Genomic DNA, 14,216 nt, shown 5'->3' on the forward strand with positions numbered 1-14,216 from the left:
ACCTTAATATTGATTATTTGGTATAGACAAGACCCAAAAGACGTCTCATAGACGTGAGTAAGGTGATACAGTTGACGATAGGGCTGCTGTAGTTTAGGCTATTGCTGACGGCTTTTGGACAACAAGCTAGAAACTAAGGGACTAGAACTCGTGTAGCTGGAGTAAAGGTTAATGGTGTTTAGTTAGAGGGGTAAAAAAAATTAAGGAGATGTTTGGTGGAGCTGAGTGAAGGATTAAGTTCTTAGTGGTTTATAATTTGAGTGGCGCTGCGGAAGCACGGTGATTTTGATGGCTCTAAAATATTAGTGACGTGAGTTAGGAGTTTTGGGATATGAGGTTGTTTTGAGGAATGGAAAGTGTGAGTGTGTGATTTAGGTTATAACGGGTTGAATCAGACTAAGAAATTAAGGAATTGTTTAGTGTTTGAGATAATGAGAAAGATTTAATATTGTTTTCATTTAGATGGAAACCTTAAAGAGTAAGAAAGAGTGTAGTTACTGAGAAAGAGCTAGACGAAGCTAAGAGTGAAACAAATGGGTATGACTTAGGCTTGAATTTGGTTAAGTTTATGATCTTGTACATGAGAATGGAAAATGTGAATTAGCGTTTGAATTGATGTTGGAAAATGGCAGAATGAATGATATGAGGTCGGTTGAATTTAAGAAAGCATATATGAAGATTCGAGAGCAAATTTTCGAGGGCGAAAATTTTTGTTAGGGGGTAGGATGTAAACCCCAAATAATTAGTAAATAATTAACTAATAAATTAATTATTATTTAAAGAAATTAGAAAATCAAATTTTATAGTTTCATGAAGTAGAAATAATTAAAATATGAATTTTGACACTAATTTTAAAGATTTTGGCCCAAAATTGGCCCAACAGGACAAACCGGTTGGATTGGACCCAAACCGGACTCATGACCCAACATATATAATGCATAACTCAGCCTTCTTCCTCAAACACTTGATGGAATCAGGCTGAATAGGGTAGAAACGCGAAGAAGAACCTTAACCCTCTGTTCCGATTTTCAATCGTCCATAACTTTCAATCTGGAGCTCCGATTGACGAGCCGTCAGCGGCCATGCATTCATCTCATAATTCTCTACAAAAGTCACATATCATATTGTTAAGAATCTAGAAATTTTTTACTCAGCCACTCTTCCCTAATTTCAAAATTTAAGGTTTTGAGTTTGATAGATTATGTGATTTTGATGTTCTAGGCTTGGATTAGCTTGAGGAAACTATTGGGTTTGTTCATTTGATGGGGGTAAGGTAAGAAACTGTTGAACCCTTATGAATTATTGAATTAGTGAACCCTATGATGATTATAGTGATATTGTGTGAATTAGATTGTGTTCTTGTTGATTTGGATTTCAATTGAGCGGTTTGGAATGAAATTCGGGCGATTAAGCTCGAGGAATTGACATTTAGAAGCTTGGAGATTGTGAAAGGAGAGATTTTTAAGGTGTTCCGAGCTTAGGAAGGAATCGGCCAAGGTATGGTTTTGATTTCTCGTAGAGAAAATATAAAGTAACGTGAAAACTTAGGCTAGAAGACCACAAGATAGGAATGAACTAAATGAATTATTGATGGATTATGTATATAGTATACAATGTGTGTATAAAGGATAAATGAATTTGTATGTGCTGGATTGTGACTTTGATAAGTATAAAATAAACATGATTGTTGATATGTTGAGAATTGATGGTGAGTTTATGATATTGAATTGAATGGATTGGTTGAGAGATGTATGATTTGATTTTATAAACAGTTTGTTATTCGAGTTGGTTGGTTTTGGAAAAAAGATTTAATATTAGAATTTGTTTGATTTTGAAATGATTTGATACTAGGAATGATCTGAATACTGAAAGGTATTTGGTTTGGTGGTTGGGACCCTTGAAGGGTGGCAAAAGTTCAAGTTTTAGAAGAGATGCTGTCGAAGTTTTTATGAAAATAGGAGGCTTCATTTGAAGTGGTTATTTAGGAAGATTTAAATTTTTAAGAATTTTATAATTTGATTTCGAGTTATTAAGAAAAGGATTACGTTTTGAGATTGATTTATTTAGAAAAGAATGAATTGTGTTTTGAGTATGAATTGTTAATAAACGAAATGGGACGTCTGATAATAAGGAATGAACGTTGATGAGAATTGATTTTTAAGTATAATTGTTAAATGAATATGAATGAATTATAATGATAATGAGATGATGATGAATGAGTTTGAATTGAGATGATGTTGGCTGATTTTGATTGATATATATATATATATATATATATATTGGCCAGGAATAAATTGAGACACCGGGTAAGATGCGGTGGCGTTGTCCACTCGCTCAGGGTCGGTGATGGAGTTGTATGAGATATGATTAAGGATGAGGTTGGCTATGAGGAAGAGGAAGGTTGAGGACTGAGTTTGATTATGAATTTGAATGAATATGAATAAATTGTAATGATAATGAGAATGAATTTTTGAATGTGACTCCGGGTAAGATGCAATGGTGTTATCCACTTGCTTCGGGAGAGTTCGAGGCTTCGGGTAAGATGCAAAGGCTGAGTTCTGTAACCACTTGAGACTGTAACACAGCCCGGGTAAGAGGCAGTGGTGAGGTTGTCCCCTGCTTCGGGTACGTGGGTAAGATGCAAGGGTTGCAGCATTATCCCACTTGCTCCGTGTTTGGTGTTCTGTCCAGGGTTAGCTACCAGACATGTCGAGTTTGGCTTGATAACTGACAGATGAGACTCCTCGGCCATAGGGCAGACATACATCATATGCATATGTGTGCTTTGTTTGATTGTGCATTAATTGAGCTTGCCTATGTGATTATTATGCTTACCTACTATATTTGCTACTTGTTGTATCTGTATCCTACTTGTATTTGCTTTGTCTGTATTGCTTATTGTTTGTATTTGGTTTATGTTTATATATGTGTATAGATTCTCTAGCTTGTATATATTATATTTTGTCCCTCTTAGAGGTTGACTTGGAGAAACAGGAATTATATTTATCTGTTGGTTTATTTATGGGTTTGTATATATATATATATATATATATATATATATATATATATATATATATATATATATATATAGTAGGGTGTTACAGTTATTGCCTTTGCGGTTTCTGAGTCCAAGAAAAACAAGCAGATATGGAACCTTAAGAAGTCCGTTGAGCTTAGGGTAGTAGACTGATTCCTTTTCCTTTCACCTTTACTCTTCTCAATTTGATTAGTTTAATGCATATCATTATCTGAATAAGATATTATTAGAATTTTGTGTTTCCTTTTCATGATTTTGTCTCCTTTTTAAGATTCGATTCGAAATTTCACTTTCTGTGGTAGTAGGGACGCTTGGTTTGCATTTAATTCAAAACTTAAATAAACTATTTGTATGCTTGTTTTCTTGTTTTAAAATTATGATTTTGTTTTATTTTTGTGGCTTTTTACTTACCAGTCACGATTCTTCAATCATTAGCTTCACCTCAGTTGTCGGTAGACACTAGAAATGCCATGCTTCTAATCTTAACTATTTAAATGAATAAAATGTAAAATATGATTTTCTCATCTTTTTTGTTAATTAATATTAATTATGTCATGGATTGGTGTACCAGACTTCTACAATTGGAACTGTGTTAAGCTGAGATATTGTGATGGAGCTTCATTCATTGGAGACGCTATCTTTGATAATAGGGTAATTATATCACCACAAGTTTACATGAATATGACTTCTTATAATTTCTTTTAAAAAGATAATCAGTGAGCAAATACTATGAATTGTAAAATTTTGACTATATGCATATATAGTCAATTAAATATTTGTCTAGGAAAATTCGTTATTTGTAGGCATCTTTTGAACTTTTCTTTAATACTTTGTCTCCTTTCGATCGAATCTCAGCAAGCCAGAGAAGAAAATGATCTCTAATGTAGTGTCAATATGATAGTTGATTTGTGATATTGAGAGGGAATGAAAGTGAGTCATTTCTATTTCTGGTTAAAACAGAACAAAATTAGATTTCTTAAATGAGAAAATGAAAAAAAAAATTGCAGTAAAATAAAGAGGAAGGTGCTAACAATAACAATTTTCATGAGTCTTCTTGCTTAAAATAAAGAGCTATGCCTCAAAGTTGATAAAAGCTACGACTGAGTGTTGGAACTTTCAATCATCTCCCCAATTAAACTTTGAAGATTATGTGATCTGCAGCTTCTATGTGATTGGAGTCATATTTATGAAGAGGAGGAATGTTTATAAATAAAAGAATTTATGAAATTTGAATGAAAATTTATGAAACTAGTTCATAATTTATGAAATAGAATGTTCATAAATAGAATGATTTTGTTACAGGTGCAACATGTTACACAGTGTAGCAAAACAGAATGCATCAACTTCAAAGTTCAGATACCATTGCACTTTGAAGCTCTCATTTCTCATCCAGATACTAATCACAATAAACTCAAGTACACTAGTTTCTCTCTCTCTCCCTCTCTCTCTCTCTCTCTCTATATATATATATATATATATATATATATTTATATTTGTTTATTGATAATTTTTCATTTATATTTTTTTGAAGCAAATATGAGGGATCCATGAAACAAATGGATCACTGGATTATAATGAACCGAGTCCGACCCAAATAGCAAATTTGGTGAAGCAATCAAACTAACCCAAACCAAGCTTCGTTGTCTCTTGGCCTGGGTCAGGTAGTCGAGAACTGAAACTGATGATTGTAACTGCATAACAGGATTGGGACTTCGGAGGAGGTACCATTTCAGAAGCTAAAAATGGTTGAAAAGAGATTAAGCATAACCTTAACAATAACATTCGCTGCTATTTCCTTTTCCACTGCAATCTCTGGTATGTTACACACAGAACTACTTTTCCCATGTTCTCTTTAATTGCTTATTTATTTATTTATTATGAGTATTTACTAAAAGTTTGAAGCTTTGTAGCTGTCCATGTTCTGTTAGCATATGTCTTGAGTAAAAAATGTAAGGGTTTGAAGTCCAAGATTCTTGAGCTAGAGGCATCTCTCAAGTCTTCCTTAGATAAATGTGCCTCTGAAAAGGTAAGGGAGAATTAGGGCTCAATAGGTTACCCTTCTTTCAACACTCCTATTCTTCATTCATTTCCATTAACTTTAATCTTAACTTGGTTGGTTACTTGCTCTTCAATCATGTCTCAATTGGCACTTGACACTCGCCACTGCATCAAGTTTAGTTTTTTACCTCTTTTTTTTATTCCCCCTCCCTTTGTTCTTTTGCTGATTCATTTGCTCAAGTGTTTGCAGACCTTGAGAAAAGTACTATCACAACCTAAATATGAAAATCTGAAGCTGACATATTACCCTATGGCATCGATTGGTACCATCTGCTCATGCTTCTCTACGAGGTAATGAATAATGTTTATTCAATAGTTTTTTATTTCAAAATTTGATCATTAAGGTCCTTAGGTAGTTAGGTGCATCATTAATATTGAATTTTTCCTATGCTTATTCAGTAGGTAGCCTACACATTGATAAATTCCTTATTCAATTCCACATTCATGATTAATGAAATATTCCTTCATACTAGTGTAGGAATTGGACACCGAGGCAACCGTTACTTGTACCACTTGCTAGAGCCTGTTTGGTTTTTTATGCCACTCGTGTTCTGCTAGCATCTCTTGAGGGTCAAGCTGAATATTCTCATTGCTGGGTTTTATATATATTTCATTTAAATACAGATCTTGAGAAACTATGGAAGCATCCATCTCAATCAGGGTTTAAGGCAAAGGTTTGTAGCTCTAGTATTAATGTCTTATCTATGTAGCATCTTCTTGCCTCATTTTATCCCTTAGAGATATTTTTCATACGAACCGGTGGATGGATAGGTGGGAGTTCTGAGACTTAAAGGAGGAAGAATGGGAGTGTTCGCCACACGATCCCCATATCGTCCATGTCCCATTGGACTTACAGTTGCAAAGGTAAGAACACATTTAAATGCCAGTAGATTTTTCTGACATGCTTTCACCAATCACAATATTATGTACTCTTCTATTGAATTATTGATTGGTATCACTTGTCCCTCATGCATATTTTCAAAAAAAAATTTGGAGACCATCAAACCACTGAGGTCTTAATGGTGCACAAAGTATCCTACCTCCTTTGTTCTTCATAGATTTCTATGTATCTTCTCTTAGCGTTGCTGGATTGTTGCAAGCCTAGGAACAATTAATTTCATATTTAAAGGAGATTTAGGATCTTGGGCAATTGGTTTGAAAGATTGGATTTGTCTTATGAAAGATCAAACCATAGCTAAAAAGATTGGTTTGGAATGTTGCAGGCCAATAGAAGATTAAATTCAAAAGCTTTCAGCTTTTACACTAGCTTTTCTGCCTCTCACAGTAAAGTTATTCTCTAAGAAAAGGTTCAAGGACCATTTTTTCAAGTCAAAAGATACACAAGTACACAGCTATCAAGCATGCAGCAGAAGCTTGACGATCTTTGTGAGCAGTTAAATAGCACTCAAGAGCTCTCAACTGCTGCCTTCAACAAATTATCAAACAAGGATGGAGAATTGCAATCGAGTGAGGCGTTTGACACTGAGAAAATCAAGTTTGTTGATTGTGGTTGTTGGCATTGTGAACAACATTATGACCTTTCCAATGAATTGATGATTATGAAGCTCTTCTGTTTACTCAACATTTTATGACACTGTTTTGATTATTCGCTAATTCACTTTGTTAGCAGGTTTATAGTTTTGGATTCTTTAGTATATTCATGATTCATGATTTTCCTTCCTCATGTACTTTTAAATTCTTAGATTAATTGCTAAAAAACAAAATTTAGTAGGCTACTTTTAAAGATACAATCTTGGATCATTGTTAACACTTATATTGCTACATTGATGTAATATAGTTATAATCTTGTAGTATTTTTTATTGTTTAGATTTGTAAGATGGTTTATTACTTTTCAAGCGAAATTTGTGTATCAATATTTTGAATTTAATAAAATATCTCATTTTTTTAGTAATTAATTTCAGTATATTTATATTATGCATAATAATTATTGTTGGCAAAAATATATACTGGATTCTAGAAAAAAGATAGTTCATTGCTTCTAAAAAAATGAGTATAATATAACTAAAAAAACTCTTAAGATTTTAGCGGCAATAGTAATGGCAACTAAAAGTGAATAATATTACAATTTTAGAATTATTTTTATTGGCCATATAAATTGTCGGTAAAATGGGTTTTGGCGACAATAGTAATGGCCACTAAAAGTGAATAACATTACAATCTTAGAATTACTTTTGGTGGCCATATAAATTGCCAAGAAAATGGCTGCTATAAGTTATATACTTTTTGCGGCCATTAAAACGGTCTTTACCGAAAAATGTTATAATTTTCGCTAAAACCTTTTAGCGACAAAGCATAAGATGGCTAATGTTTCATTGCCGGTAAATGTATTAGTGACTATTTTTATTGCCTCTAAAAGCAAAATAAATAGCCGCTAAAAATAATTTTTCCTATAATGCCACCAATGCATACCACAGAGAAAAGAAACGCAAAATGACGCTGTCTGCCACACACGATTACGTTCGTACTTTGACTTCTTTTTTTTCTTTTATTCTCGTTGGAGGGACGTGAATTCAAAACATGGTTGAAAAAACACAAACACATTACTTCCACTTTTATGGGAGTTGCGGGAGGATTGGTGTACCAAGGTTGCAGTGTCGGAGGTAGAGAATTCTTCCATTGTGACTATGGAAAAAAGAAGAAGAAGAAGAACCAAGGTTGTAGTGATGGCGCAAAGAATGCTTCCATTGTGACTTTGGGAAGAAAAAGAAGAAGAAGAATGGCGTGTGTTTTATATATTTAAAATTTTAAAATTAGGATTTTTTTTTGAAAAATTGGTTGTGGTTGGCTGCATATAGAGTTAGTTCCTATACTTTTCATTTTCTTACGCAACATAACTTTGTTTTGGTCTTAGTTCAAAAGATGACCGTATTTCATTTTGATCTTATTCACTAATTGTTGGGTGATCTTTTGGTTCGTCTACAGATTTTTGTTTAAGGACTGAACTTGATTTGTCTTTTGATTCCTAATTCAACTGATTATATATATATATATATATAAACCACTAAATGAAAAATAAATTATTAAAATAAAATAAGAAAAAAAAAGAAAAAAGACAACATATATCAATCACTAAATGGAAAATACATTATTAAAATAAAATAAGAAAAGAAAAAGATGAAAAAGAAGTTGGCTGGATTATTAAAAAGAAGAAGACACGCAAGGAAAAAGAAGAAGAATATGGAGGGTAATATGAAAAACGCGTGTTTTAAATGTTTAAAATTAAAATTTTTTTTAAAGAGTTGATTGTGATTAGTTGCATATAGAATTGGTTCTTTATTTTTTTTTAACCCAAGATGACTTTGTCTGATCTTAGTTCAAAAAATGATGGTGTTTATTTTGGTCTAATTCACTAGTTGTTGGGTGATTTTTTGTTTTATCTATGGGTTTTGCTTAAAGTCTAAATTTTATTTGTCTTTTGGTTTCTAGTTCAATTGATTAATTCACTTTGATGTTCAAAATCATCGTATGTATATCTATTATATATTATTAATTTTTTATAACTAAAATGTATCATATGTCACTCTCATTACAATTGAAATAAAATTTTTTTCTCCAAAATTAAAGAACTCTCCTTTCTTCTCTCTTCTTTTTTTTATGTCTCTCATTCATTCACTTACTTTATTTCTCTTATATATCATTATCAATGACTAATTACAAATTTGACAATTAAAATATACAACATGACATTCTTTAATTGCATTCAAATTAAATTAAAATTAAAATTGGAATACTAAAATTGAAATATAGCTATATTATATAATATATTTATATATTACTAATTAATTTAATAACTAAAATGTGTCTGTGACACTCTTTTATTAAAATTTAGAGAAAATATTTCTCTCTAAAATTAGAAAACATCATTCTTATATTCTCTTATCTACCACTTTCTTTTTTTCTTTTCTCTCTATGCTTCCCACTTTATATATAATTTATAATTCATATTTTATATTAGTAATTTGACAAATTAAAATGTGTCATCAGATATTTTTTTATTATAATTAAAATAAATTTTTTTCTTAACTTCAAAAATTAACAAACTCCCTCTCTCATTCTTATTCTTTATCTTTTTCTCTCTTTTCTCTCATTCTCTATTTTTTTTCTACCTTTCTATTCTACAAATAATAAAATTAACAACAAATATAATTTAAATAAAAAATATATTTTATTTAGTTTTAAATTTTTACTTCTTATCTTTCTAATCTATATTTTTACTTCTTTTCTCTCAAATATTTATTACATATAATTTAGAAAAAATAAGACTAATATTGTGATTAAAAGTTATAATCAAGATTCAATTGTTTTAAAAAAAAATTAAGTTAATTTTATAACTATCAATATAAATTTTTTTATGCTAATCTCTAATTATATTTTTATATATATAGAAAAAATATTATATTTTTTTTTAAATAACAAGCATAAAAATTAATTATTTTTATTTGTTCAACAAACTTAACACCTAATCAAATATAAAAGTATACACATTAAATTCTTTCAGATTTTAGATAATGATTGTTGAAATTAATTATTAGGAAAAAATTAAACTCTTTCATATGAAAATAATAACTAAAAAACTTATTATTTAATTTTGTTTTTATTTACAGAGACCTTGATCTTCTTAGCCGACGGAGACTTTTGTCCCTTACGGCCATTTTATAAAAGTAGTTTAATGTTATAAATTTTTTGTATCATAATTTATAATATTAGGACCAATATAATTTTAAAAAATGTATATTTCTGTAGTTACGAGTAAAAATACTAGTAAACAACTAAATAAAAAATGCATCATTAAAATAAAATAAAATAAGAAAGAACAACAATTACATTTAATATATACTAATTGCGCTTCAACATGAATACATTTATATACAATCAAGCAACATGAAGTTTGTTAATGTCATCAACTGGGAATTCTCATTGATTCTTGCGGTTCAAGAAATCTCTCATGCCTAACCCCTTGTGGCCAAATGTCGTGCTTTTGTTGATTTTTCATTTTTTCTAAATGATTGCCTTAGATATTTTTCATTGATGTTTTTTCCTATGCCATAATAGCTTTTTAAAGTAATTTACTAAAAGTAACGATGTTGTCTAAAGAAAATAAATAGTTAAATACTATTCATGAGTAACTGATGTTGTAAGTGGTTTCATTGTATAAGTAACTCTAGTGTACATGAGAGTCAATCGCAGATTTTGTTTTTAAGGGAAGTGTTCAACACATTTTTTCAATTAATTCCTCATTATTAACTCTAATGTGAATCAAATTCCATCTCATTTTTTGTTTTTGGTAAATCTTGAATATATATCCTTTATTTTTTCTAAAGACAAACAAAATCGTACTCAAACAAATAAAACGTATTAAAGTTATGTAAAATGTGCGGATGAATAAATAAGTTGGTTAATTTTTCTTTTTTCTCTTCTACTCGATTTTTGTTGTCAACAACTGCAAAAAAAAAAATGAAAAACAATTTATTTATTTTTGCTAGTACTGCATCCAAAAATAAAAGTTAAATCTGCGCGAACTGTTCAAAATTCGTTTTTGCACCAGTGATGGTGAAAATGTAATGTAAAATTTGTAAATCTTCTTATTTCTGTTTAAATGGCAAATAAAGTATTTTTTAGTTAAATAAAAAAAAGGCATGGCCAAAGCCTTAGGCAGAGAATTTTGTTTCTCTCTTTTTAATTTGCATACCTTTGAATGGAATGGCTAAAGATGGTTAATTGGGGTTGTATTATTTGTTTTTGATAAGGGTCAGAATTAGTGACAGAGCCAGAAAAATTGATTGGTGGATAAAAATATATAAAAATAAAATATATATATATATATATTAACTCGTAAACAATATATTAATTTAAATTATGATAAAAAGAAAATTTACAATTATTTTCTCTTTATTTTTAATAAGACTAAATGTTATTTTTATATATGTATTTTTAAATAATTATTTAACTATTTATTATTTTCTACTTAATTATGATGTTTATTTTTTATATTATTTACAGTGTAAATAAAATTTTTAACTAAAATAATTATTATAAAAAAGACATTTTAATAAAAAAATATTAATATATAAATAGTATATTTTAGTGTTAACTAATATTTAAAAAATATTACTAATAACTAAAGTTACATTTAATTATAAAATTAAGTTTTAACATGATTATTAATTAATTTTTTAGTGTAGTGAAGTTAATTATAATTATTTGTTAATTAATTTATTTATTTTTTATTTTTTTAAAAATATAATCTAATAAAAAGACAAATATATACATTTATATATATTTATTAATTATTTTATAAAATATTTGTGAGAACAAGTGCCCCTCTCTCCATCACCTTAATCCGTCTCTGGTGAGAATGTGTGTTACTTTTGGTCTTTATTTGGCAAATATTACTTTTCTTTGTGAATAAGGAGATACAAATTTCAACCATGTGAACAATGAATTTGTCTTAATGAGGATAGCCACGGAAGGAAATGAAGTAGCTCGGTAATGTGCTTGACCTCGAGTATATGGACTAGTTGCAACTTGCAATAAATAGATTTTTGAAAGCAAAATATTGATACCAGAAGAGATTTGGAAGGTACTTGAATATTCAATTGATAAATTCTTGCAAAAGGTTTTTGTATCCTAAATTCTCGCTCACTTCTCGCTCACTTCTATTTAAGTTTCAATTTGTATTTTGGGAATGTCATTCTTCTTTTGTCTTTGACAGTCCAATTTTAGATATTTGTATTTCTTTGTTTGTTTGAATGAAATGCATCTATTATCTTAAAAAACAAAAAGAACAATGAATTTGTCTTAGGTGGAGAAAATATATTTAAATTATTGGTGGTCTAGATAAAAGAAATTATAAAATAAAATAGTAAATTACATAAATATTCTCATCTTCTTCCTCTTCTCACAACTTCTAACAACCACCATTACTATCATCACACTTACTACTACACCACCAACATATATTAGAACCGATTATCATTTTCTCGGACAGAAATTCCGGCGGACTCTATTAGCAGCGGTTCTGACCGCTGCTACCCAACAGCGACAGAACTCTCTCCCTCTCGCTCGTGCTTGACTTGGCGGCGACGGCCTAGTGACTTCACAGAAGGTAACGGCAAGACATGGATGTACGACGGCGATGACGGTACACACAGAGACAACCCGCAAAAATGACGACGGCGGTAGCTTCTCGTAGCAGTTGCATTTCTTCTTTCAGCGACATTAGTGATAGCGACAAGAGAGGTGACGAAAAAAAAAAATGAAAGAAAGAGGAGACAAAGGACAAAAATAAAATTTTGAAATAGAATTATTTGTAAAAATATTTAAATATAAATATAATTATTATATTATTATTAAAAGTTTTAAATCTTTGGCATTGATTTAAAAATTCAATGATCATGATTTATAAAGAATTTTGATCATAAAAGACCATACTTATTGAAGAAAGCTCCATATATGGAGGAGAGAGCATAACGAAAAGTATCACATGTTGGCAAAACCTCTGACTGCGAAATATAGAGGGCTTTGTCTATAATGGAAAAAATATCTGTTGGATCTTGAGGTTCCATATTAGAATATTCCTTTTTTGTGGCTGAAAATGTATCCGTAACTTCTTTCACAATTTCTGATTTTGGCCCATAAAAGTTTATATTTGAAAAACAAGAATTGCTCTCTTTAACTATAAGAATGTAGATATCACGTGGTTACTCCTTTCATGTGTCAAGTGTCATCTAGGCCTTATGTGCGGGTTTAAAATTTGGGACCATGAATATGTTGAAGCAAAAAATAATGGCGGTAACCACCAAACAAAATGAAAGAGTTCGAAAAGTGGCAATAATGACAGAAGCAGAAGAAAGAACAGAAATAAAGAAGACAAATGTTGATACTGAAAGCTTGACAGAAACAGTGCAAGAAGCGGGTTCAAAGAAACTCTACAATAGCAGCCATGGTAAAAGAGGAGAGATTCACTCTAAATTTATTAGAGAAAATGATAATGAAAAAAAAAAAAAAAATAGAATCGTAAGTGTGCAAAAATTTTAATAAACACTTGTAATCAACCAATACTTCTTTATTCTAGAACTAACTACAATTTCAGTACAAATTTAGGATATTCATTTTCTTAAACAAGGTTTTAGAGAAAAAATAATTGTTTTCCACAAAAAAGTAATTTCAACCCACATAGTCTTTTTAATATAACATCATATCATGGTGCTTAAAGCTCCCTAATATTCTTTCCCACCAAAAAAACCTCCAATATAGAGTTGTAAATTGTTAAGAAACTATTGTGACAACTCTAGTTTCTATTTGGATAAATAGATAAATGGATAATGATCTCTTATACGATAAAGATACGAATTCTATCTTCTGTATCAGTGTGAAAACCACATTAGCCAAATCTCTTGAATTTAGTGGAATGATCCTTGCAAATCATAATCTTTTACAGATTAAATAAACGAAAAAAAAAAAATAGTAGAGTATTTAGTCAGAAAAACTTATTTAGCCAATGCATGGTCACTATCCACGAACATACAAGACGCATTGTCACTAGTCTCCCAAATAACATTGTCACTAGTCTCTCAAATAACTAACTTGGGACGAGTTTGTTGAGAACTTTTTCATATTAGGCCACTGTGGTCTAGGGGTAAATTCTCTAAAAGTAATTCAAACTTTGTTATATATTACTAGACACCGGATTCAATGGTCCCAGAACGTTTGGACCATTAAATGGTCCTATAACAAAATATAATTTTTAAGTTTTTTTAATAACTGCTAAATAATTCTAATCTAATTTTAATTACAAATTAATTTTTTATATATTATTTAATTATAAAGACAAAAAAAAGTTAAAAATAAAAGCATGATATTGAAAACAATATCATGTCATCAGGATGTTTTTATGTTTTTTAAGGAAAACAATATCATGTCATCAAGATGTTTTTATGTTTTTTATGTTTTTTAAGGAAAACAATATCATGTCATCAGGATGTTTTTTAAGGATTAATTCTCTATCCCATACTACGCATGCTATACGACTTTTATAACACTTAAAAAGTGTTGCTTATTAACTTAAAATATAAAAATAAAAATACTATCAAAATATAA

The 14,216-nt window shown here is 29.9% G+C and overlaps 1 protein-coding gene across 3 annotated transcripts; it reads left to right on the forward strand.

The window, feature by feature from the left end:
* Nucleotides 1-3,101: 3,101 nt before the first annotated feature.
* On the forward strand, nt 3,102-6,909 carry LOC112727584 (uncharacterized). Of its 3 annotated transcripts, XM_025777387.2 has the most exons (9): nt 3,102-3,178; nt 3,609-3,688; nt 4,340-4,452; nt 4,569-4,852; nt 4,948-5,063; nt 5,286-5,386; nt 5,574-5,769; nt 5,867-5,959; nt 6,319-6,909. In XM_025777387.2, exons 4-9 carry the CDS (start codon nt 4,780-4,782, stop codon nt 6,394-6,396), a joined length of 657 nt encoding a protein of 218 aa, XP_025633172.1. In that variant the 5' UTR covers nt 3,102-3,178; nt 3,609-3,688; nt 4,340-4,452; nt 4,569-4,779; the 3' UTR covers nt 6,397-6,909. The 3 variants fall into 3 exon arrangements, with proteins under 3 accessions (XP_025633172.1, XP_025633173.1, XP_072065519.1); XM_025777388.2 differs by lacking the exon at nt 3,609-3,688 and having other exon boundaries at nt 3,124-3,178; XM_072209418.1 differs by lacking the exons at nt 3,102-3,178; nt 3,609-3,688 and adding an exon at nt 3,870-3,967.
* Nucleotides 6,910-14,216: the final 7,307 nt, after the last annotated feature.

Source organism: Arachis hypogaea, chromosome 12 (genome assembly GCF_003086295.3).
Source record: "Arachis hypogaea cultivar Tifrunner chromosome 12, arahy.Tifrunner.gnm2.J5K5, whole genome shotgun sequence".
Classification (NCBI taxonomy): domain Eukaryota; kingdom Viridiplantae; phylum Streptophyta; class Magnoliopsida; order Fabales; family Fabaceae; genus Arachis; species Arachis hypogaea.